General features: G+C 49.3%; 1 protein-coding gene across 1 annotated transcript in view; it reads left to right on the top strand.

The window, feature by feature from the left end:
• Positions 1–1,122: 1,122 nt before the first annotated feature.
• Positions 1,123–26,074, top strand: part of LOC147100973 (junction plakoglobin-like) — a 92,358-nt gene continuing 67,406 nt past the window's right edge. Inside the window, 1 exon segment of the mRNA XM_085966010.1 lies at positions 1,123–1,293. Within this exon segment, the coding sequence (XP_085822136.1) occupies positions 1,123–1,293 (171 nt within the window).

The following is a 26,074-nucleotide window of genomic DNA, read 5'->3' as shown; positions in this document are numbered from 1 at the left end:
TATCCAACTCTTTCTTGAATATATTTAATGAATTGGCCTCTACTGCCTTCTTTGGCAGAGAATTCCACAGGTTCACCACTCTCTGGGTGAAGAAATTCCTCCTCATCTCTGTCCTAAATGGCTTACCCCTTATCCTTAGACTGTGACCCCTGGTTCTGGACTCCCCACCATCGGGAACATCCTTCCAGCAGCTAGTCTGTCTAGTCCTGTTAGAATTTTATAAGTTTCGATGAGATCCCCTCTCATTCTTCTAAACTCCCAGTCACTTCAAGTTGGTGATGTGATCTCCAAGCTTCTTGATCATCTTCACTTTCATCCAAATAGTGGATCTCTAGGACTTTACACAGATGAGGGTCGGCGCTCCCAGTGGAGAGTTTGTGCAGATCCAGCAGACTCTGGTTGACATTCTTCTCCATCCGCAGAGCTCTCTGCATCGCCGAGCAGAGCCTCCCGCTCTCCCGGCCGAACAAGTGAACTGCAAAGAAACTTAAATACATTTTTAAAACTTAGCAAATTAAATTAAAATCACATTGGCCGGGGTAATGATGCACTCCATTCCCCCTGGCGCCCACCGGTCTCGGAAGGCCTCAAGTGTGCCGGCAGACACAGCTGCTCCATCTCCAGGGCCACCCGGGTGCGAACACAGCCGCGGAAGAGAGGCAGGCAATCGGGCCGAACGACCCCCTCGACCGCCTGCTGCCTGGACCTATTAATGGCCAGTTTGGCCAGGCCCAGGAGCAGTCCTACGAGGAGGTCCTCCGACCTGCCCACTCCCCTCTACACCGGGTGACCGAAGATCAGGAGCGTGGGACTGAAGTGCAGCCAAAGATCGAGACCTGCCCAGGTGAGTGAGGGAGTGACAGCAGCAGGTGACTCACCTGAGCTCTGCAGGTGTGGCCTTGCGCAGCCGCAGAGAGGAGACGGAATAAATTAGCTCTAAAGTTGTGGACCCGCCCCCTCCAACAGTTGATTGGTCCATTCCTGCACCAATCAGCCGCCCGGTCTGCCCGCGTCCAACCATTCAGCGCCAGGAGAAGGCGGTTCCCAAGTGGCATTCTGGTGATTGGCAACGGAACGCGGGGTTAGATTGGCAGCGGCCCGGACCAATGGGTGAGCAGGTGGATGAGCGCGGTCCAATGGGCGCGGCCCGAGGGCGGGGTCTCCGCGGGGCTGGGAGCCAGCGCCTCTTTGTTGTGGGAGAGGCGGCGGGCGGAGGCTGGGGCTTGGCACTCGCGGGGACAGCGGCAGCGGAGCCCAGACCGAGCTTCGAGGGACGGCAGGCAGCGTCTTCAGGTAGTGGCTCCGGGCTCACCTGTGGCCGAGGGTCCTGGGGCTGGGCTGTGATCCGATCCGGGGGCTGGGTTAGGGTTAGGGTTAGGGTCCGGGTCCGGGTCCGGGGGCTGGGGCTCCGGTACCTGTTAGCCCGGTGACTCCGGTACCTGTTAGCCCGGTGACTCCGGTACCTGTTAGCCCGGTGACTCCGGTACCTGTTAGCCCGGTGGCTCCTTGTTGAACCTGGCCATTGAGTTGCGATCTGCTCCTGATGTTGCGCCTTTCCCCCCTTTGGGCGCTGCGCTCAGTCTCTCGGGGTTTTCACTGTGGGGTTTCCAGATCGAATAGCCTGTTGTTGGGTGGGGACATTCTTCAGGATTCCCATTAACATTGCCGGACTTTTAAAGGTTTGCAGTTTGTAAAGTCTGGCTCTGTGCCTCCAGCCCCCCCATTTCCTGAAGAGCCGAGTCTGAGAAGTTTCTGATCTGTGGCTTTTCCTGGTTTTGTGTCCCACACCCTGTGTGTGGTTCCTGTGTTTGTTCTCCTGCAACTGCTGGGCTTTGTCCAGACTGGCTGGGGACTGGAGAGGGCTCTGTGTGTCCAGGTGATTGTGGAGAGTGGTGTCCGGGTGAGGCAAGCTGGGCTTGGGGCAGTCGAATAATGCCCCCAGAGTGAAGATCAAGTGGCTTTAAAAAAAAAAGTGTTTGAGATTAAATTATAGCCTTTTGGTTCATTACCATCTGCTCTTGGAAAATGGTTTACTGGCAGCGAGGAGCAAAGCTGAAGTTGCCTTGAATGTTGCCAGAGAGTCGCTACGACAGAATGATCCTGTCTGCTGATTTACATGGGGTGGAGGGAAGGGATCTGGAGGTAATTATCTGTTATCTCGTCGAAAGGTTAAAGTGAGCTCATAAACAGAGAACGATACTGAGAATCATAGAATGATACAGTGCAGATGGAGGCCATTCAGCCCATCATGCATGTGCTGGCTCTTTGGTAGAGCTATCTAATTAATCCCACTCCCCCTGCTCTTTCCCCATAGCCCTGCAATATTTTTTTGCCTTTTCTGAATCCATCAATAGGGGCACAGCTGTGGCCTCTCAGGGCAGCCTGTTATTTTCTGTCTGTGTGTCACAGGGTGCTTTCCTGGTTTTAATCTGCCAGTGCTGTGTTGCTGTGTAATTTCAGAAGATGAAGGATTAGTGATTGTGACTCCCTTCCTGCAAATATCTGGAGAGATGATGGTTTCACTGATTGGGAATGTTGTTTGTGTGCAGTAATGGGGCAATCACATTAGAGATATGTGGAAGGTGAACATCTGTAGGCTGTGGATTATGCAGCAGCACAGTGTGAATAAAGAGCATTGCTGAGAATGTTGTAATTTCCTGTAATCTTTTTGTCCAGGGCCCTTGACTCAGCCCTTCTGTAAAGTGCTTTGGGAAGGCTCCTTGGGTGCAAGGTGCTAAAGGGATTTGGGGCCTGGTGTGTTAATGTGATTAGATCTATTCTAAACACCAACATGGACTGCTTGAGCCAAATGGCCTGATTGAGTTATAACTTGTGTTTCGGTGCGGCCACTTTGTGCAACAAGTAAAGAGAATTTTACTATCTGGAGGAAAATGTTTAGGAGGTGAAGAGTCACGAGAGAGATGGCCTGAGCATGAAGCCTGATTGGTAAACATGTCAGTGTTCAGTGGGCTGGTTTTGGCCATGTTGTCATATCCAGCTGTTTATCTGTTTCCTGGATTTGAAGATTGCTTTGTGTAAATGTCCCATGTGTTCTGCATTAATCTGCTTTGTTAGTTCTGCCATCCAATGAGTTGCCTGATTTGTGGAGCCTGGATTTGGAGCTGCTTCGTGGCTGGGTTCTGTGTGAGACCGTTGAAGAGGCTTTATTCAGTGGAATATTTAACGTCTTGTAGCTTACCCTTTCTTCCACCAGTTTTTCCTCCCTTTCTCTCTTGAAGGCAGTGACCCAATATGTACCAGCTGCTGACTGGTTTAGTGCCCAGGTAACTCTTAATGGGGGACGGGTTCAGAGCTGAGATCTATATATTTCATTTTTTTTTGCCTGTGTTTGTGTCCTGTCCACAAACATCACTTTTGGTTACACTTTTTAAGTCAACATTTAACTCTGAAAGTGCCCTTGTGATTGATATTGGGAATTCCTATGTAAACATGTCCAGGCGGTGATAACTGAGAGGTGTTGCAGTTTCACCGTATCCGCTGACCCACTGGGCAGCGCCACAGGTGATTTAATGTTTCCTGTCGCCCAGGAGTCACAGAATCATGAGCAGGAACCCGGCCTAATCTCTTCCTCCCACCGACCCTCGCTCGACACTGAGGCCAGTTATAGAGCCCCACCGCTGCACTGGCTGAGGATCAATCCTGGGTCCCTCCTGCTCTGAGAGACTCAGGACGCACTTGGCACTGTATTAACCCACTGATTTTGTACTGGATTTAGTGGGATGTTTGTGTCTGTCTGCTGCAAATTAAAAGTAAACTTACCAGATTCACAAAGACTGGATACCAGGAGCGCTGGCTAACAGCCAGTGTCCGGATTCAGTGTACACAGTAAATTTCCTCTGGGATTGCCACTGCCTGGTTGATGCGTTCAGCATAACTCTGCCTATGGATCCCTCTATTTAACCTGTGACCTGATTTGGCAGGTAGGTGGTTATGAATCTGCCAGTAACGAAGAGGATTCAAATCCTGTCAATTATAAATGACTCGTCACTTCCAAAACTGTCTTTCAGAAAGGAAATGGAGAGAGCACAATGCCAACGTATTCCCGTAAAGGTCAAGGGTGGGACCAACAAGCCAAGGGAACCCTGGATGTCAAGGGATATACAAGAATGGATTAGGGAAAAAAAGGGAGGCTTTTGGCAGACAAAAGGACTAAAAACAGTAGAAGCCCTAGAGGAGTATAGAAAGTGCAGGGGGGGTACTTAAATAAAAAAAAAAAAAATAATAAATTAGGAGAGCGAAGAGGGGGCATGAAAAAACACTAGCCGGCAAAATAAAGGAAAATTCCCAAGGTGTTTTATAAGTATATTAAGGGCAACAGGATAACCAGGGAAAGAGTAGGGCCCATTAGGGACCAAAGTGGCAATCTGTGTGTAGAGCTGGGAGATGTGGGTGAGGTTTTAAATGAATATTTTGCATCTGTCTTCACTATGGAGAAGGACGATGTAGGCATAGAAATCAGGCAGGGGGATTGTGATATACTTGAACAAATTAGTATTGAGAGGGAGGAGGTACTAGCGGTTTTAGCGGGCTTAAAAGTGGATAAATCCCCAGGCCCAGACGAGATGTATCCCAGGCTGCTGTGTGAGGCAAAGGAGGAGATTGCAGGGGCTCTAACACAAATTTTCAGAACCTCACTGGCCACAGGGGACGTGCCAGAGGACTGGAGAACAGCTAACGTAGTACCATTATTCAAGAAGGGTAGTAGGGATAAACCAGGGAATTACAGGCCAGTGAGCCTAACATCAGTGGTAGAGAAATTATTGGAAAAAATTCTGAGGGACAAAATTAGTCTCCACTTTGAGAGGCAAGGATTAATCAAGGATAGTCAGCATGGCTTTGTCAGGGGGAGATCATTTCTGACCAATTTGATTGATTGAATTTTTCAAGGGGGTGACTCGGTGTGTGAATGAGGGTAGTGCAGTTGATGTAGTCTACATGGACTTCAGTAAGGCTTTTGACAAAGTCCCACATGGGAGACTGGTCAAGAAGGTAAGAGCCCATGGGATCCAGGGCAATTTGGCACATAGGATCCAAAATTGGCTTCGTGGCAGGAGGCAGAGGGTGATGGTCGAAGGTTGTTTTTGTGACTGGAAGCCTGTGTCCAGTGGTGTACCCCAGGGATCGGTGCTGGGTCCTTTGCTGTTTGTAGTGTACATTAATGATTTAGATATGAATGTAGGCAGTATGATCAGTAAGTTCGCAGATGACACGAAAATTGGTGGAGTGGTAAGTAGCGAGGAGGGAAGCCTCAGGCTACAGGACGATATAGACGGGTTGGTCAGATGGGCAGAACAGTGGCAAATGGAATTTAACCCTGAAAAGTGTGAGGTGATGCATTTTGGGAGGACTAACAAGGCAAGGGGATACACAATGAATGGTAGGACCCTAGGAAGGACAGCGGATCAGAGGGACCTTGGTGTGCATGTACATAGATCCCTGAAGGCAGCAGGACAGATAGATAAAATGGTTAAAAAGGCATATGGGATACTTGCCTTCATTAGCTGAGGCATAGAATATAAGAGCAGGGAGGTTATGATGGAGCTGTACAAAACGCTAGTTAGGTCACAGCTGGAATACTGTGTGCAGTTCTGGTCGCCACACTACAGGAAGGATGTGATTGCATTGGAGAGGGTGCAGAGGAGATTCACCAGGATGTTACCTGGGCTGGAGCGCTTCAACTATGAAGAGAGACTGGACAGGCTGGGGTTGTTTTCCTTAGAGCAGAGAAGGCTGAGGGGGGACCTGATTGAGGTGTACAAAATTATGAGGGGCATAGGGTAGATAGAAAGGAACTTTTCCCCTTAGTAGAGGGGTCAATAACCAGGGGGCATAGTTTCAAGGTAAGGGGCAGGAGGTTTAGAGGGGATTTGAGGAAAAACGTTTTCACCCAGAGGGTGGTTGGAATCTGGAACTCACTGCCTGAAAGGGTGGTAGAGGCAGGAACCCGCAACATTCAAGAAGCATTTAGATGAGCACTTGAAACACCATAGCATACAAGGCTACGGACCAAGTGCTGGAAAATGGGATTAGAATAAACAGGGCTTGATGGCCGGCGCGGACACGATGGGCCAAAGGGCCTCTTTCTGTGCTGTATGACTCTATGTGGGAATCTCCTTTTGACTACACAGCAGTTCTCACTTTGTGAAGTCTGGGTGTGAGCAGTGAGAACACTCGTCACAAGACATCAGAACTAGGAAGGTAAAACACTCTGTTAAGCTCATTGTCTGTCTGTTTCTCCCCCCCCACCCTCTGGCGCTCTCTCCTCTTCTCTCCCTCTTTCCCCCCCCAACCTTGTCTGGCTCTTGCCCCCCCCCCCAAACAATCTCTGTCTCCCCCTCTGTCTGGCTCTTTCTTTCCCCCCCCCCGGTCTGTCTGTCTCATCCCCGCGCCCCCCACTCCTCCCTGTCTGACTTTCTCTCTTCTTCCCCCCGCCCCCCCCCCCCCCCCGGCCCTGTCTGTCTCTCTCTCTCTCTCTCTCTCTCTTCCCCACCCCTCCCTCTGGCTGGCTCTCCCCCTGTCTGTGTCTGTCTGGCTCTCCCCCCTCTGTCTGAATAACAAAACACAGGGAACACTGGTCGGATGAAGCTGCCCCTCCCCTGAGAGACACCGTGCCGCCCACGCTTCACCAAAGGCCAAGAGCGTTGACATTTGAAATACTGTCTGTTGCTGAGGTGGCTGGAACAACAATTGTGCCCCTAGTCTTCTCTCCGCGCCTCTAGTGGTATTGACGTTGCCTTTGCTGCACTAACGCAGCGCCGCTGGCTGAACCGAGAGCCTGTGTGACTCAGTGTCACTGAGTAATTCACTCACCTCGTTAGACCGGGTGGGGGAGGGTGTGAAATGTTGGTAATGTGACCATGAGCAACCTTTTTAAGCATTGACTTCTGCTGTAGCTTGTTGCTACCCACAGCTTGTTGGTATGGGAGTTTGGCATGAGTTCATACTGTGCCACCTTTGGAACGATTCTCTGGGAGGGGCGGTGTATCGGGTGCAGCTCCCAGGCAGCGTAATGCTTTGATTCAGGTTAGAGTGTAACCAGAAAATCACCTTCAGGCCGCTCCCACCTGTCGCACTAATGCTGACTTCACGCTTCTCCTTTTGCTTACTTTGTTCCCAAGAGCATTTATTTTATAAATCCACTTTTTCACATTTCTGTGCGTATGTTGCACTTTGTTTATATTATTTACCTGGTCGACTGTTTCCTCCTAACCTGCCGTGGGATTTGATGTGTCCACACTCCTTCCCCATCGGTGATAGAGCCTCGAGTCATCAGACATCTCGCTCTTCTGCACGCTCCCATAATCCCCTCCATTCTACCTCTTGCCACCTCTTAATCTACCTCAAGACCACCTTTGGTCACCTCTCCTAACTCTGCTACTAACCCCTGTTCTCTCTCGCCTCTGTCTCTTTTTTTCTCTTTCCCTCTTTTCTCTCTCTCTCTCTCTCTCTCTCTCCTGTGTTTCTTCTGAATTCTCGCTCTATAATTAACGATATATACAAGTGCATTTTGTTGGTTTTAATTCAGTTTCAATGGGATTTTGTTAAAACTCCACTGACAACAGCTCCGAGTGCAAAGGGGCTCACCTCAAACTGCCTAAAGCCTCCATACAAACTGCGCCTCTGTTAGAATAGGTTGAGCTCGATAGATTTTTGGAATCAAGGGATATGGAGATTGGGCGGGAAAGTGGAGTTGAGGTCGATGATCAGCCATGATCTTATTGAATGGCGGAGGGGCCGCGCGGGCGCGAGGGGCCGCGCGGCGGAGCGGGCGCGAGGGGCCGCGCGGCGGAGCGGGCTCCCAATTCTTATGTAATAAGGGTGACCGTCTCGGGTTGGGCCATTGATAATACAGATGCTTTGCTGTGGTTTTATGGACTTCGATAGTTTGTAGTTTGAAACAAGTTTACACCAGTAATTGTACCCCTGCCTCTTTTCCCATGGATACCCCATCGTTGACTGTAGGAAGTTTTATTTATGTGAGGAGAATATAGAGACCAATCATACGCTTGGCTGGGTTTATTGGGAGCTTCAGTCTATCTTGATGCCTTATTTAGGGGAGAGTATGCAGTATCTGTTCCGACTATCAGATCTTTTACTTCCACCTGAGAGGGCAAACGGGGCTTCAGTTTATCGTCTCATCTGAAAGACGGCACCTCCGACAGTGCGGCACTCCCCCAGCACAGCACTGGGAGTGTCAGCCTAGATTTTGTGCTCAAGTCTCTGGAGTGGGACTTTGAACCCACAACCTTCTGACTCAGAGGTGAGTGTGCTGCCCACTGAGCTGTGGATGGGAATGGACAGGACTGGAAAAAGCGGATGTGGCTCATCCAGTGTCTGGGAAATACCACCCCCACCATCTCGGTCCCTCTAACAAGTTGCTCTCTGGGTACATAGCCAATTCTCTTGATTTGCCATCCATTCCATACACTCCCCACCTCCTGTGTTAAATAGTTAAAGCTAAGCTGCCCTTTCCCCTGCTCATTCTACATTTGAGGATGTGTCCTCTTGTAGAATCTGTGACGGTTAAACGTATTGTCTTTAGTTTTCCTTGTAGGATTTTGATTCCCTCCCAGATGAACCCCGAGCCTTCTCTTCCCCAGTGTAAACATTCCCAGAGTTTGCATCCTCGCCCCATAACTCGGGAATAATCCCAGTCCTCGGTTTCGGTGTCCTTTGCTGCACCCTCTCCAATTTAACGGGTTAAATTGAGGACAGACTAGGTTTGAATTCCCTTGAGCTTACAAGATTGAGGGGTGATCTGATCGAGCTGCTTAAATTGTTGATATTCGTTGGGTAGATAGAGAGAAACTATTTTCTCTGGTGGGGAGATTCCAGGACAAGGGGGGCAGAACCTTAAAATTAGAGCCAGGCTGTTCGGGGGTGATGTCGGGAAGCATTTTTCTGCACAAAGGGGAGTGGAAATCTGGAACTCTTATGGGTAAAGCTGTGGATTCTGAGGGTTAATTGGAGCTTTCAAGACTCAGATTGATAGATTGGGTGAGGGTATCGAGGGATGTGGAGCAAAGGCGGGTAACTGGAATTGAGGTACAGATCAGCCGTGATCTAATTAAACGGCTCGAGGGGCTGAGTGGCCTCCTGCTGTAATAAAAACAGAGAATGCTGGAGACACTCAGCGGGTCAGGCAGCCTCTGTGAAGAGAGAAACAGAGTTAATGCTTCAGGTCGATGACCTTTCGTCAGAACTGGAAACGAGCAGGAAATTTTAAAACAAGTTTAGGGGCTGGGAAATGGGGGAGGGGATGAAAACAAAAGGGAAGGTCTGTGATAGGATGGAAGGCAGGAGAATTAAAGAGACATTAATGGATATTCAAGGCGAGAGGAGATGGTAACAGGACAGGTTAAGAAACAAAGGATGGCTCTAGAGGAGGTGTGAATTGTGCTGTAGAATGAAAGACAGCTGCCCTGTGGGAGAGAAGAACAAAAGCCACAAACAAAAAGTGTGGATAAAAAATATATATATGATGGGGGCCGAGGTTATGATGTGAAATTGTTGAACTCTATGTTGAGTCCAGAGGGCTGTCGAGTGCCTGATCAGAAGGTGTGCTGTTCCTTGAGCTTACGCTGAGCTTCCAGCTGTTCCTGTGTCCCAGTGCCTGGATGTTTTTCTCCTAATACCGTGCCCAGAATTGTACCCAGTACTCCAGGTGAGACAGGACCAGTGCTCCGTACAAACGGAATCACTTACTGAGAGTTGTGCTCCACCCCTCTGCTTATACAACCCACCATCCTTTGCTCTCTCCTGATTTAACCACATTTTATTTGAGCTGCTGATTTTAGAGGGGGCGGGGTAAATGTGAAGCTTCAAAGTCTGAGGGTAAGCAGGGCACCGTAACTAAAAATAGGGTCACATGGACAACAGAACTAAAGTGATGTGGTGATTGGGCTGAATTAACTCCTCTGCCCCACCCTGAGATTGTGGCTTTGAAAGTTCCCAATTTGTTCCCCTCGGCAGGGATCCAGACAGCGACTGCTGCAGATCAGGCGAGTGATTGAAAAAAGAGAATTTGCATTTATGTAGCGCCTTTCCCGACCACCGGACGTCCCAAAGCGCTTTACGCAATCCCGCTGTTCACAAGCTGTAGTAAGATCTCTTAAAGGTGCAAGACTCTTGCAGTTCAGTCGGTGTGTTCCCAGAAGTTGGTTTGATGGTGTATAGTTTGTGCACTGCGATAATGGATAGTCTTTTAAAAAAAAAAAGACTTGCATTTCTATAGCGCCTTTCATGACCACCGGACGTCCCAAAGCACTTTACAGCCAATGAAGTACTTCTGAAGAGTAGTCACTGTTGTAATGTAGGAAACGCGGCAGCCAATTTGCGCACAGCAAGCTCCCACAAACAGCAATGTGATAAATGACCAGATAATCTGTTTTTTTTATATTGATTGAAGGATAAATATTGGCCCAGGATTGGAAGGAGATTGAAGCCTTTGTATTTGAGTGTCGAGTCTTAATTCGTGTCCCGATGGGCACAGGTTGAATATTTCTAGATGGAAAGCTCTCGGTACTATGCATTTTCCCTGCTCCTCTGCTAAAAGTGTTGAGTTGTCAGAGAGATCCAGTCCAGTGCCTTCCCTCACCACCTCTGAATGGGCTTTGAGTCTAGACAGTGAGTGTTGACAGAGGGTGGGGCGATTGGGATTACCATCGAGTATCTGATAATCCTGCACCTGCTCTTCCAACAGCAACTTGTATATTTATATAACACAGTTAACGGAGTCAACCATCCCAAGGTGCTGCACAGGAGTATTATCGGACAAAATTTGACACCGAGCCACAAGGAGAGATTAGGACAGGCGATCAAAAACTTGGTCAAAGAGGTCGGTTTTAAGGAGCATCTTAAAGGAGGAGAGAGAGGCGGAGAGATTTAGGGAGGGAATTCCAGAGCTCACGGTCCAGGCAGCTGAAGGACCGGCCGCCAATGGTGGAGTGAAGGGAATTGGAGGGTTGTGGGGCCGGAGGAGATTACAGAGATAGGGAGAGGCGAGGCCATGGAGGGATTTGAAAACAAGGATGAGAATTTTGAAATCGCGGCGTTGCTGGACCGGGAGTCAATGTAGGTCAGCGAGCACAGGGGGTGATGGGTGAACGGGACTGGGTGTGAGTTAGGACACGGGGCAGGGGGTGATGGGTGAACGGGACTGGGTGCGAGTTAGGACACGGGGCAGTGAGCACAGGGGGTGCCGGGTGAACGGGACTGGGTGTGAGTTAGGACACGGGGCAGTGAGCACAGGGGGTGATGGGTGAACGGGACTCGGTGTGAGTTAGGACACTGGGCAGTGAGCACAGGGGGTGATGGGTGAACGGGACTGGGTGTGAGTTAGGACACGGGGCAGTGAGCACAGGGTGATGGGTGAACGGGACTGGGTGTGAGTTAGAACACGGGGCAGTGAGCACGGGGTGATGGGTGAACGGGACTAGGTGTGAGTTAGGACACGGGGCAGTGAGCACGGGGTGATGGGTGAACGGGACTCGGTGTGAGTTAGGACACTGGGCAGTGAGCACAGGGGGTGATGGGTGAACGGGACTGGGTGTGAGTTAGGACACGGGGCAGTGAGCACAGGGTGATGGGTGAACGGGACTGGGTGCGAGTTAGAACACGGGGCAGTGAGCACGGGGTGATGGGTGAACGGGACTGGGTGTGAGTTAGAACACGGGGCAGTGAGCACGGGGTGATGGGTGAACGGGACTGGGTGTGAGTTAGGACACGGGGCAGTGAGCACGGGGTGATGGGTGAACGGGACTGGGTGTGAGTTAGGACACGGGGCAGTGAGCATAGGGGGTGATGGGTGAACGGGACTGGGTGTGAGTTAGGACACGGGGCAGTGAGCACGGGGTGATGGGTGAACGGGACTGGGTGTGAGTTAGGACACGGGGCAGTGAGCACAGGGGGCGATGGGTGAACGGGACTGGGTGTGAGTTAGGACACGGGGCAGTGAGCACAGGGGGTGATGGGTGAACGGGACTGGGTGCGAGTTAGGACACGGGGCAGTGAGCACAGGGGGTGATGGGTGAACGGGACTGGGTGTGAGTTAGGACACGGGGCAGTGAGCACAGGGGGTGATGGGTGAACGGGACTGGGTGTGAGTTAGGACACGGGGCAGTGAGCACGGGGTGATGGGTGAACGGGACTGGGTGTGAGTTAGGACACGGGGCAGTGAGCACGGGGTGATGGGTGACGGGACCGGGTGTGAGTTAGGACACGGGGCAGTGAGCACAGGGGGTAATGGGTGAACGGGACTGGGTGTGAGTTAGGACACGGGGCAGTGAGCACAGGGGGTGATGGGTGAACGAGACTCGGTGCGAGTTAGGACACGGGGCAGTGAGCACGGGGTGATGGGTGAACGGGACTCGGTGCGAGTTAGGACACGGGGCAGTGAGCACGGGGTGATGGGCGAATGGGACTCGGTGCGAGTTAGGACACGGGGCAGTGAGCACAGGGGGTGATGGGTGAACGGGACTCGGTGTGAGTTAGGACACGGGCAGCAGAGTTTTGGATTAGCTCAAGTTTAGGGAGGGTGGAAGATGGGAGGCCGGCCAGGAGAGCGTTGGAATAGTCGAGTCTAGCGGTAACACAGGCATGAGTGAGAGTTATTGGGCAGGAGCAGGAATGCTGACTCTTTATTAACCCTCCCTGATCCAGGGCTACTGAGGCAGATTGTAGAGCTACCACCTCTGCCCAGCTGAGGTGGGCTAACTCCTCACAAGCCGAGGATCAAAGCTGGGTCTCTCTGGTTTAGCCACTGCTTGGGTAAACAGTCAGGGAGATACGAGAGGAAGTCCGGTGATTTTTATGTTCCTATTTTTAAATTATGGATCTTAATAGAGAAATGAAACCTGAAGTGGACAGAACTGGTTCTGTGAACCAGTGAAATGTGGTGTAAAAGAAAGACTTGCATTTATACAACAGCAACAACCACAACTTGTATTTATATAGCACCTTTAACGTTGTAAAACGTCCCAAGGTGCTTCACAGGAGTATTATAAGAGAAAAAAAATTGACACCGAGCCACATGAGGAGTAATTAGGGCAGGTGACCAAAAGCTTGGTCAAAGTGGCAGGTTTTAAGGAGCGTCTTAAAGGAGGAAAGAGGTGTTTAGGGAGGGAATTCCAGAGCTTAGGGCCCAGGCAGCTGAAGGCACGGCCGCCAATGGTGGAGCGATTAAAATCAGGGATGGGCAAGAGGGCAGAATTAGAGGAGCGCAGAGATCTCGGTTGGGGGGGGGGGTGGTTGTGGGTCTGGAGGAGATTAGAGAGATGGGGAGGGGCAAGGCCATAGAGGGATTTGAACACGAGGATGATAATTTTGAAATCGAGACGTTGCTTAACCGGGGGCCAATGTAGCGAGCACAGGGGTGATGGGTGAACGGGACTTGGTGTGAGTGAGGACACGGGCAGCCGAGTTTTGGATCACCAAGTTACGTAGGGTGGAATGTGGGAGGCCAGCCAGGAGTGTGTTGGAATAGTCAAGTCTAGAGGTAACAAAGGCGTGGATGAGGGTTTCAGCAGCGGATGAGCTGAGGCAAGGGTGGAGACGGGTGATATTACGGAGGTGGAAATAGGCGGTCTTAGTTATGCTGCGGATATGTGGTCGGAAGCTCATTTCAGGGTCAAATATGACGCCAACGTTGAGAACAATACAACGCCTTTCAGCCCCTTGGGACGTCCCAGAGAGCTTTACAGCCAATGAAGTACTTTTTTTAAAAAATGTAGTTGAGCAATTTTTTGAATTGCATCTGCTCATTGCTGGCTGTTTTGTAAATCCGTGTGAAGTATTCGGAGACCGAGAACACGTTCTGCGGCTTGAGGTGATCATGTGGTTATTGGGTTGAGGGGAAGACGCCCTGTTTTTTGAAGTTATTTGTAATTTTGAGGGTTTATGTTAACATCGTCGCTCATTCAATAGTTTGTGGTGAGATTTGATATTTTTGGGTTTGGTGGGCAGCAGTAGGCGTGTCTGCACTGGGCCATGGGGACTTGTTCAGCTGTTTTCCATGGCGTTCCATGTGACTCCAGAATTACAATACAAAGCGAGTGTAAGGAATCTACAGAAAGCCACTCCCTTTTTCTCAACCTTCCCCCACACAGGGCCCGAGCTTCAGACTGCGAGTTTGCTGCTCCGTTTCGGGGGTGGGGGGGGGAGAGCTCACCAGGGTGCTCTGGACTGGGTAGTCATCAGGTCCCCATAGTTTGAGCACTTTCTGAGTCAGAAGGTCGTGGGTTCAAGCCCCACGCTAGAGACTTGAGCACAAAAATCTTGGCCGACACTCCCAGTGCAGTACTGAGGGAGCACTGCACTGTCGGAGGTACAGTACTGAGGGAGCGCTGCACTGTCGGAGGTACAGTACTGAGGGAGCGCTGCACTGTCGGAGGTACAGTACTGAGGGAGCGCCGCACTGTCGGAGGTACAGTACTGAGGGAGCGCTGCACTGTCGGAGGTACAGTACTGAGGGAGCGCTGCACTGTCGGAGGTACAGTACTGAGGGAGCGCTGCACTGTCGGAGGTACAGTACTGAGGGAGCGCTGCACTGTCGGAGGTACAGTACTGAGGGAGCGCTGCACTGTCGGAGGTACAGTACTGAGGGAGCGCCGCACTGTCGGAGGGGCAGTACTGAGAGCGCCGCGCTGTCGGAGGGGCAGTACTGAGGGAGCACCGCACTGTCGGAGGGGCAGTACCGAGGGAGCGCTGCACTGTCGGCTGCGACGTTAAACCGAGGCCCCGTCTACCCCCTCAGGTGGACGTAAAAGATCCCAGGGCACTATTTCGAAGAGGAGCAGGGGAGTTCTCCCCGGTGTCTTGGCCAATATTTATCCCTCAACCAGCATCACTAAAAAATCTAGTCATTACCACAATGCTGTTTGTGGGAGCTTGCTGTGCATAAATTGGCTGCCACATTTCCTACATTACAACAGTGACCACACTTCAAAAAGCTCTTCATTGGCTGTAAAGCGCTTTGTGACATCCTGAGGTCGTGAAAGGTGCTATATAAATGCAAGTCTGCCTTCTTTTAAAGGACATTAAAATACTCAGCGATGAGAGACTATCCACAGGACTACTAAAAAATCTTTCCTTCCACCTTGCCTTGTACAGGGGAGCTGCCCACCAGCTGTGGCCGTGCTTTACCATGAGGTGGTGAGCAGGGTGATGCTGTTTCCCCCTCTCCCTGTGCAGGAGAGCCGCCCCCATCTTCCCTCACCCCCGCCCCCCTCGCTCTGTTCTAATGCGCCGGCCTCTCTGACCAATAATTTCTCGATTTATTTCCCTGCAACCTGTCTGGGGAGGGGGGGAAAAATACCCCAGCATAAACGAGACTCCAAAAATTCTACACACAGCTAATATTACACATCCACCCCCGCAGTGACTTCAAAACCATTTGGGTTTGCAGCTGACAACAGCTTGTGCTCCGAACTGTGACGAATTGGCACAGCTGTTTATATCGTGCTGTTTGGGTCCAGCTTTTTGTTGCTCTGAAACTTGGTGCCTCTCCTGAAAGCAGAGTTCTTTGGATTTCACTCCAGGCACCAGGGGTGCAGGACCCGCTCCCCACCGACTGCCATTGGTGCAATTACTGTTTTGCAGGAATGAGACAGGGCAGGCAGCCTGCTTGAAGTTTCTAAACTAATATACGAAAAATTAGCAACTACAACTTGCATTTATACAGCGCCTTTAACGCCGTAAAATGTCCCAAGGTGCTTCACAGGAGCGTTATCAGAAAACTTGACACCGAGCCACATGAGATTTTAGGACCGGTGATCAAAGGCTGGACTGTGGGGAGAGAGCGGGGCAGTGGGACTCATTAGAGAGCTCTTTCAAAAGAGCCGGCATAGGCACGATGGGCCGAATGGCCTCGTGTGTTGTATCATTCTAGGATATGTCGGAGTTGCAATCTCATGCAGGTGTAGCAGGTAAGCATGCAGGTGCAGCAGGCGGTTAAGAAGACAAATGGTATGTTGGCCTTCATAGCGAGAGGGTTTGAGTACAGGAACAAGGATGTCTTGCTGCAGTTGTACAGGGCCTTGGTGAGACCACATCTTGAGTATTGTGTGCAGTTTTGGTCGCCTTATCTGAGGAAGGATGTTCTTGCCATGGAGAGAGTGCAGCGAAGATTCACCAGACTGATACCTGGGATGGCAGGAATGACGTATGAGGAGAGATTGGGTCGATTGGGCTTATACTCGCTGGAGTTTAGAAGAATGAGATGAGGAGGAACTACTTCACTCAGAGGGTGGTAGGTCCATGGAATATGCTGCCCCAAAAAGCTGTCGAAGCTACATCATTACATAAATTTAAAACAGAAATAGACAGTTTCCTAGAAGAAAAGGGAATTAAGGGTTATGGGGAGCGGGCAGGAATTTGGACAGGAGTCTAGGTTCGGATCGGTCATGGCCCTGTGGGTAGCGGAGCGGGCCCAGGGGCCGTGTAGCCTGATCCTGCTCCTGTTTCGTGTGTCTAATTCTGTTAGATTCAGGAGATAGTCTTGTCATAGTGGATTGGCGGTTAGGATCAGATCAGCCGTGATCTTATTGAATGGCGGAGCAGGCTCGAGGGTCCGATTGGCCTACTCCTGCTCCTATTTCTTATGTTCTTATGTTCTTAATGAGAGGGGATCTCATTGAAACGTATAAAATTCTAACAGGACTAGACAGACTAGATGCAGGAAGGATGTTCCCGATGGTCGGGGAGTCCAGAACCAGGGGTCACAGCCTAAGGATAAGGGGTAAGCCATTTAGGACAGAGATGAGGAGGAATTTCTTCACCCAGAGAGTGGTGAACCTGCGGAATTCTCTACCACAGAAGGCGGTGGAGGCCAATTCATTAAATATATTCAAGAAGGAGTTCGATATATTTCTTAAGGCTAAAGGGATCAAGGGATATGGGGAAAAGGCAGGGACAGGGTACTGAATTTGGATGATCAGCCATGATCTCATTAAATGGCGGAACAGGCTCGAGGGGCCGAATGGCCTACTCCTGCTCCTATCGTCTATGTTTCATCCTATGGAAGGTGACATTCAGTGAAATGAGTAGAGTGCTGTGTGCAGTCCTGGGCATCTCATTATAGAAAGGATATTAAAGCCCAGTGTAGATTCCCCAGGGATGGGAAACTCGCGTTATGAGGAGAGACTTCAGATCCTGGGACTGTTTCCACTGGAGCAGGGAAGGCAGAGGGGATTAAAGCGGCTTTTAATATTATGAAGCGTTTTGATAGTGAATGACTGATCATTGAAGAGTTACCAATTTAAAATCCTCAGTGGTTGGAAGAAATGTCTTGAGGGTTGTTGGAGCACGGAATGCTTTGCCTCGGGGCGTAGTTGATGTAGAGACCATTGCATCACTTTTTTTTTAAGGGAAAATTGGATACATATTTGAAGCGGAGGAAGATTCGGGGCCCTGGGAGAGAGGGTGGGCAGCAGCAGTAGTTTTGGCTAAGAAACGATGGGCCGATGGCCTCCACCTGTGCTGGAAACCTCTATTTAAGTAAGTCCAAGGTCTGCGCCCCTCCCCCAAATCTTTGGGTGTTTTGTTTCTGCCCCCCCCCCAGCTGTGTCAAATTTCCCTCCCTGTGGGGGAGGGTAAGAGAAGGGGTAGTCTCTCTCAGGCATGGCGTCCCATACGTGTGCCGTGTGTTCTGACCTCGTGGATGTCTCCCCATGGATGGGGCTCCCCGAGCTGGCTGGGGAAGGGGGTTGGTCACCCCAGGGTGGGTGTGGTGGTCCAGGGAGTGCAGCGCATGCTTATTTTTTTTGCTCATCCCTTGAATTTGAGGGGAGACCAAAATGGTGAAGTGTGAAGGATAAATTGAGTTCCCAAATTGTTCAGTGGGTGAAGATGGATAGTAAGCCAGAAGGTTTGGTCCCCAGTTGGAATTTTTTAAATTCGTTTTTATGGGATGTGGGCGTCGCTGGCGAGGCTGGCATTTATTGCCCACCCCTAGTCGCCCCTTGAGAAGGTGGTGGTGAACCGCTGCAGTCCGTGTGGTGAAGGTGCTCCCACAGTGCTGTTAGGGAGGGAGTTCCAGGATTTTGACCCAGTGACGATGAAGGATCGGCAATATACTTCTAAGTCAAGATGGTGTGTGACTTGGAGGTGGTGGTGTTCCCATGCGCCTGCTGCCCTTGTCCTTCTAGGTGGAAGAGGTCGCGGGTTTGGGAGGTGCTGCCGAAGAAGCCTTGGCGAGTTGCTGCAGTGCATCTTGTAGATGGTACACACTGCAGCCACGGTGCGCCGGTGGTGGAGGGAGTGAATGTTTAAGGTGGTGGATGGGGTGCCAATCAAGCGGGCTGCTTTGTCCTGGATAGTGTCGAGCTTCTTGTGTTGTTGGAGCTGCACTCATCCAGGCAAGTGGAGAATATTCCATCACACTCCTGACTTGGTCTGATTGGATTAATCGGCCTCTGACTCTGGAGGGGAGGGAATGAGCCCAGGTTCCCGCTCTTGCTTGTTCAGTTATTTTTGATGGAATGTGCACATTGGGTGTGTTGAGGATCGGGCCTGACTGTGATTCTCTCCCTGCTCGAATACCCCACTGTGACTGATGGTTCCTGGGGGTGAGGTACTGAAGGATGTTTGGCAGAGGAACCCGTACCCCAGCAAAGTGTTGGGGTGCTTGTGGAGAATGTTGGGCGGAAGGGAATAACTCCTTCAGAAAGACCTGAATGATTCGGCAAGGACTGACGTGTTCCAGATGAGAGCAGTAAAGAATGTAATTGAATATTTCATTGTTAAGATTAAAGATTTGAACTGAAGACGTCAAGTTTAATCAGGCCAGGCTTACCCTCGGTGAATGTTTGAGGGTCTCTCGTTCCTTTGCTGGCAACTGCTACGACTACACAATTTGAATAACATTAATTTTTCAAGAAGTGCAGAAATAGTCCCACTCACCAGCCAGTTCCCGATCTTTCCCATGGGACACACGGTGGCTCCTCTTAGCCTGACCCAGTTTCCGTAGCCCAGTGTGGAACGCGGAGTCGCTAGTCACACGTACCACGGGTTGCACGGGACCCTTCTTGCTGCGGCCCATTGGGAACTTCGCACAAGGAGCCGATCTCCGCGTGTCCGCCGGGTGAGGGTGGGCCAGTTATTCGACTGCGGCAGGGAGGGGAATCGCCCTGAGGCCAGCCCAATTCTCCACACCAACCCATGCCCAGAGACATGCACTTTTCCCCGGGAGTCTCTGGACAGCGATCAGGAGCAGGAACTGTGGGTTTGATCCTCACCCAAACCAAAACCCATGAGGGCGGGGGCAGTGATGCTCGGCGGGGGGCGGGGTACATTGTGTGAAGGACCGCGTGGACCCTGGCTATCGGGGATGGGGGTGGGGTTCACATCTGCACACAGTAATGGTTATTGGTGATATCGGTGATGTGCCAGCCTGTGCTAAGGTGGAGTTTGGGGGTGGCGGGGGGAGGTGTTTGCAGGGACTCGTGGAGCCCCACTACTCCACAGCCTCTGAGAATGGTACAGTGGGGGGACAGGGCTGGTGTCGGAAGCAGAAAAATAATCAGAAATAATCGGTGGGCGGACAACTCTGTGGCTGTTCCTGGAGGCAGTGTTTCACTGGAGAAACTGAGGGTAAAACCAGACCCTGCGATTCACTTTACATTCAGTCATTTTCTGTTTCTTGTCTTTGTTGAAGGGAATGAATGATTAATTTCCCTCAGCCCTGAGGTGTCACTCAGGTAAAGGATCCCAACTTAGTTTAAGCCGGGGAAAGATTTAAATGGGTTTGAAGTTCCCTGAATGTTTAAACTTCTACCGAGACCACGAGATCAGCCAGTTTGCTGATTTGGAATTCAGAGTGGAATCTGCACACGATACAGTTCACGCTAGTGAGTCCCAGTGCCTCTGTTTAAGGGATCTTGTCTTTAAATCTCTCCATGGTCTCTCATCCCTTCCTCGGTGAGCGATTTCTCAGCTGCATGTCCCTCCTCTCTCTTTCCCCCCCCCCCCCCCGCCCCCCAACACCGACCTCCCTGTGCCCTGCCCTTTGAACTCTCCTAAAACCATTTCCCCCTCTCCCTTCAAAAGCTATTGCCTTCAGTTTGCTTCCCATCTTTTCTGCCGTGTATTTTTGCCGTGTGCCTGTGTCTCCCTGTCTCTCTCTCTCGCTCCCTGTCTCTCTCTCTTGCTCCGTCTCTCTCTCTCGCTCCCTGTCTCTCTCTCTCGCTCCCTGTCAAATCAAATTCAAATTCAAATTCAAATGCTTTATTGGCATGAAAGTTTACAGAGAACCATATTGCCAAAGCTTACATAGCAAAAAGGTACATTTTCAAACATTCTGTAGGTGTCAATCGATTTGACATTTGTTGGGTACATACAATATTACTTTTAAACAATATTAATTTTAAACAGTCTTTCTACTTCATTTGGTACGTTCAATATTAATTTTAAACAGTCTTAATTTTAAACAGTCCTCAGGTTGTGACATGCTGTTACATATTTGGCCCCAAGGTATGGTCTGTCTCCTTCTCCCAGGACTAATCTCAATTTTGACAGGTCATCCAATTCCTTGAAATCTGGGGTTGTTTGGCTTAGCTTGTTGAATAATATGTTTCTTGATGTGTTGAATTTTTCGCATTTTAGGAGGAAATGCATTTCTGTTTCAACCTCTCTCGCTCCCTGTCTCTCTCTCTCGCTCCCTGTCTCTCTCTCTCTCGCTCCCTGTCTCTCTCTCTCTCGCTCCCTGTCTCTCTCTCTCTCGCTCCCTGTCTCTCTCTCTCTCGCTCCCTGTCTCTCTCTCTCTCGCTCCCTGTCTCTCTCTCTCTCGCTCCCTGTCTCTCTCTCTCTCGCTCCCTGTCTCTCTCTCTCTCGCTCCCTGTCTCTCTCTCTCTCGCTCCCTGTCTCTCTCTCTCTCGCTCCCTGTCTCTCTCTCTCGCTCCCTGTCTCTCTCTCTCGCTCCCTGTCTCTCTCTCTCTCGCTCCCTGTCTCTCTCTCTCTCGCTCCCTGTCTCTCTCTCTCTCGCTCCCTGTCTCTCTCTCTCTCGCTCCCTGTCTCTCTCTCTCTCGCTCCCTGTCTCTCTCTCTCTCGCTCCCTGTCTCTCTCTCTCTCGCTCCCTGTCTCTCTCTCTCTCGCTCCCTGTCTCTCTCTCTCTCGCTCCCTGTCTCTCTCTCTCTCGCTCCCTGTCTCTCTCTCTCTCGCTCCCTGTCTCTCTCTCTCTCGCTCCCTGTCTCTCTCTCTCTCGCTCCCTGTCTCTCTCTCTCTCTCTCGCTCCCTGTCTCTCTCTCTCTCTCTCGCTCCCTGTCTCTCTCTCTCTCGCTCCCTGTCCAATTCCAATTCAAATGCTTTATTGGCATGAAAGTTTACAGAGAACCATATTGCCAAAGCTTACATAGCAAAAAGGTACAGTTTTCCAACATTCTGTAGGTGTCAATCGATTTGACATTTGTTGGGTACATACAATATTACTTTTAAACAATATTAATTTTAAACAGTCTTTGTACTTCATTTGGTACGTTCAATATTAATTTTAAACAGTCTTAATTTTAAACAGTCCTCAGGTTGTGACATGTTGTTACATATTTGGCCCCAAGGTATGGTCTGTCTCCTTTTCCTAGGACTAATCTCAATTTTGACAGGTCATCCAATTCCTTGAAATCTGGGGTTGTTTGGCTTAGCTTGTTGAATAATATGTTTCTTGATGTGTTGAATTTTTCGCATTTTAGGAGGAAATGCATCTCTGTTTCAACCTCGCCGGCCAGACATTGATCGCATATTCTATTCTCTCTAGGCTGCCAGGATTTCTTGTATCTGCCTTTTTCAATTTCCAGTTGGTGGTCGCTTAGTCTGTACCTGGTGAGGGTCTGTCTCTGTTTTGTGTCTCTGATGGTCGTGAGGTAGTCTGCCAGTTTATATTCTCTTTTTAGGGCCCGGTAACATTCTAATCTGCTTTGGCTTTCGGTTATTTTGTTCCAATGTTCCAGGTAGGTTTCTTTGCATTTTTTAATGATTTGGTTCACTCGGATTGGTGTTTGGACGGCTGTGTTGGTCTGGGGCTGGTCAGGGTCCGGCTGAGTACTTAGTTTCAGTAGCAGCTGACTCAGGGGACTCTTTTCTGGGTTTAGCTCTTGGGTCTGAAAGGCTTTGAAATGAAGGGTGTCTGGGGAGCTAGATTTGAGGTGATTTAGGAAGTTTAGTGCTGTTTTTGGATGTTTATTATCAGTGGGTATCTGCCTAGTTCGGCTCTGCATGCATTTGTTGGCGTTTTTCTTTGGGTGCGAAGGATGCTTCGGCAGAATTCTGCATGTAGGGCTTCTATTGTGTGTTTTTCCCATTTAGTGTAGCTTTGGTGATTTAGCGGGCCCCATACTTCACTACCGTACAGTGCAATGGGCAGGATTATGCTGTCAAATATTTTGAGCCAGATTTTGATTGGGATTTGGATGTTGTAGAATTTTCTTTTTATTGCATATAGGGCTCTTCGGGCTTTTTCTTTTAGTGCATTCACTGCTATGCTGAAGCTCCCTGATGCTGTAATAGTTAGACCAAGGTAGGTGTAGCTCATAGTGTGTCCTATAGTGGTATCACTGAGGGTAAACTGGTATTTGTTTTCCTGACATCTGGGCCTTTTTTGAAAAATCATGATGTTGGTTTTCTTTAGATTTACTGTTAGAGCCCAATTTTGGCAGTATTTGTCGAGTAGGTCTAGTTGTTGCTGTAATCCCTGTTCTGTGGGAGACAGCAGAACCAGGTCGTCCGCATAGAACAGGGATTTCACTTCTCCATCAAGGAGACGGAGACCTGGTGACTCGCTTTGCTCCAGCATGTCTGCTAATTCATTTATGTATATGTTGAACAGGGTCGGGCTCAAATTGCAGCCCTGTCGGACGCCTCTTCTCTGGGTGAAGAAATCGGTGCGTTTGTCTCCAATTTTGACCCCGCATTTGTTTTTCAGATACATTGATTTAATAAGGTCATAGACTGCCCCCTATTCCACACTGAAGAAGTTTATAATAGAGCCCTTCGTGCCATATAGAGTCAAAGGCTTTCTTGAAGTCGATGAAACAGGCGAATATTTTCCCATTTTTTGTTTGGTGTATATGTTTTTCAATGAGGGTGTGAAGGGTATAGATATGGTCGGCGGTGCGGTGTTTTGGAAGAAAGCCTATTTGGTTTTTTCTGAGGATATTATGTTTGTTAAGAAAATCAAGTAATCTACTATTTAGAATACTGCAGAATAACTTCCCTAGACAACTGTTGACACAGATGCCGCGGTAGTTATTTGGGTCTGATTTGTTTCCGCTTTTATATATGGGGGAGATTAGTCCTTGGCACCAGATATCGGGAAAACAGCCTGAACGTAATATGATGTTGAATAATTTGAGTACCGCACCCTGCATCTCCATATTGCTGAACTTGAGCATTTCATTTTTGATGTTGTCTGGGCCACAGGCTTTCTTTAGGTGGAGAGATTTTGTTTTTGTGGCCAGTTCTTTCCATGTGATTGGGGAGTCTAGAGGGTTTTGGTTGTCTTTAATTGTTGCTTCTAATGTGTGGAGTTTTTCTGTGACCTGATGTTGGCTTGGGTTTGTTTCGTTTATTGGGATGTCTTTGTAGAGGTTTTCAAAATGTGTTCTCCAGATGTCGTCATCTTGGATTGGTAATGCTTGCAATTGTGTTGTACTCAGGTTATTCCACATTTCCCAGAATTGTTTTGGATTGGTGGAGTTTTCAATTTCTTCGAGTATTTTGTGGGTATAGTTTTGTGTTTTGTTCCTAATGGTGTGTTTATATCTTTTGAGGGTTTCATTGTATCTAGTACGTAGGTCCGGATTGTTTGGTTGCCGATGCTTTTGGTTTGATATTTTTCTCAGGGCTTTTCTGGCATTTTTGCATTCGTGGTCAAACCATTTCTTATTTTTATTTTGTCTTTTGTGACGCTTCCTCTTCTGTTTCACGAGGTCGGCTTTTACAGCTGCCTCATGGAAGATCATATTTATATCCTCTATGGCCATGTTTACACCATCTCTGGTGATCTCATATAGATTTTCTTTAAATTTTGAAATTTTACTTGTGAGATCAGGTGAATTTAGTGCTGTGATGAATTTATCTCCACTGTCTGGGGCCCATCTGTATGTCTGGTTTATTTTATGTAGCTTACTGGGTTCCTTTTTTGTGTCTGTAGTTTGGGCAGAAAGTTTAAGGTACACATTTATTTGGTTATGGTCTGAGAGGGGGGATTGCTGCCTGACAGTGAATGCGTTGATATCGCAGGGGTCCAGGTCAGTGATTGTATAATCCACCACACTAGACCCAAGAGTTGAGGAATATGTGAGTCTCCCTAAGGAGTCCCCTCTGAACCTACCGTTAACTATGTACAGGCCTAAGGCTCGGCAGAGTTGCACTACCTCCCTACCGCTTTTATTTATTTCACAATCGAGGTTGTTCCGGTTTGCGATGGCTGGTGTGACATATAGAGGGGTCTGGCCAAACACATGGTTGTTGCCCTGTGGGTCTATGAAGTCAGGTTCACATCCTGTCCTTGCATTTAGGTCCCCACATAGTAGCACCTTTCCTTGGGCCTGGAAATGGCTGATTTCCATGTGGAGAGTGTCAAATATCTCCTCTTCAAAATATGGCGATTCTATTGGAGGTATGTAGATCGCACATAAGTAAACATCGTTTTTTTCTATTCCTATATTTTTATCTAATTTTAGCCATACGTGTGATTTTCCCTGTTTTACCGGTGAGATGTGTTTGTCCAGTTCTCCCTTATACCACACCAAGATTCCCCCGGAGGTTCTGCCCTTGCGTGTCTTAGTGTTCTTTACTGAGGGCACAATGATTTCATGGTACATTGGAGGACAGTGGGTCGGCATGTCCTTTTGGCACCATGTTTCTGTTAACACAATTATATCAATGTCTTTTATAGCTTTTAGGAATTCAGGGTCTGTACTCTTCATCCCAAAAGTTGAGGAGCGGAGACCCTGGATATTCCAGCAGCTTATGTGGAAAGAACGCATTTATATAGTTTAAAAAAAAACGAAATAAAATGGACCTATTTTGTGGGATGAGTGTGGAAACACTATTTTCTATAATGCTAAATGATGATTTAGTATAAATTTCATGAGGCATGTACATATAGCTATCTAATAATAGTAATAATAATAAGATAACAATAATGATAATGATAAATAACAATATTAATAATTTAGTGCATTCCTCTCCGGCTTTCTATCAGGCTGTTCATCATCGTCATGATCTTTCTCAGTTCTTGGTCTACAGTCTGTGGTCTAGAGGGGGGTCTTGGGTCAGGTATAAAAGCACGGTTCTGTTGTTGGTTTTGTATAGGGGGGTGGGGGACATTGGTGGTCCTGTTTGGGTTATGGCTCCCAATGGTAGAGGGGGTGGGAGGGCTGCGTCTTTTGGCAGTGTTTATGAGGTTTCTTGCGAAGACCCACATCCGCTGTTTGAGTAGATGTATTTCGTCATAGAGGTCCCTTGTGTTGATGTTTGGATGATGGGCCAGGTAGACGTTGGGGAAGACAGAACATCTCGTGTCGATCTCCCTGTTGGTGTTGTGGATTATATAGGCTGGGGTGTCCTTTCTGGGCAGTAGTGTGGAGATCACGATCCGCGCCTCGGGGAATTCCTTGCTGGCCTTTTCCGCCATCCTGCTCACCGCCCTAGCAGTGCCTTCCTGTAGGGTGCGTAGGTCGTTTGTGCCTGTGTGGATCACAAGCCATTTGGGGCTTCCAAGGGATTCTTTGTTCAGGATCTTCATTGCATGGTCTGTGTTGCTGCACCATTTTTTCAGGACTTGATGACCTGGGAACAGCCTCTGGGGGTCCAGAAACTTTCCGTTGGAGTCGGTCAGCAGGACCGCCTGAGGGGCTGGTTTTTCAGACTGGGTAGCAGTAGTCTGGGCAGGACTCGACTGATGGCTGGTTGTTGGCTGGGTTTCTGGGATATGTTGTGTGGCAGGAGCAGGGTTTGAGGCTTTCGGTGTGTCCTCGTGTGGGGGGGCATCTGACGGGTTCTGTGTCCCTGTGTGTGAGGACTGGGTAGCGGTAGTCTGGGCAGGACTCGACTGAGGGCTGGT

The sequence above is a fragment of the Somniosus microcephalus genome, chromosome 24, assembly GCF_052327205.1.
Source record: "Somniosus microcephalus isolate GS21.2 chromosome 24, FLI_Smic_1.0, whole genome shotgun sequence".
Lineage (NCBI taxonomy): Eukaryota > Metazoa > Chordata > Chondrichthyes > Squaliformes > Somniosidae > Somniosus > Somniosus microcephalus.
This window is presented reverse-complemented; position numbering and strand designations above follow the sequence as displayed.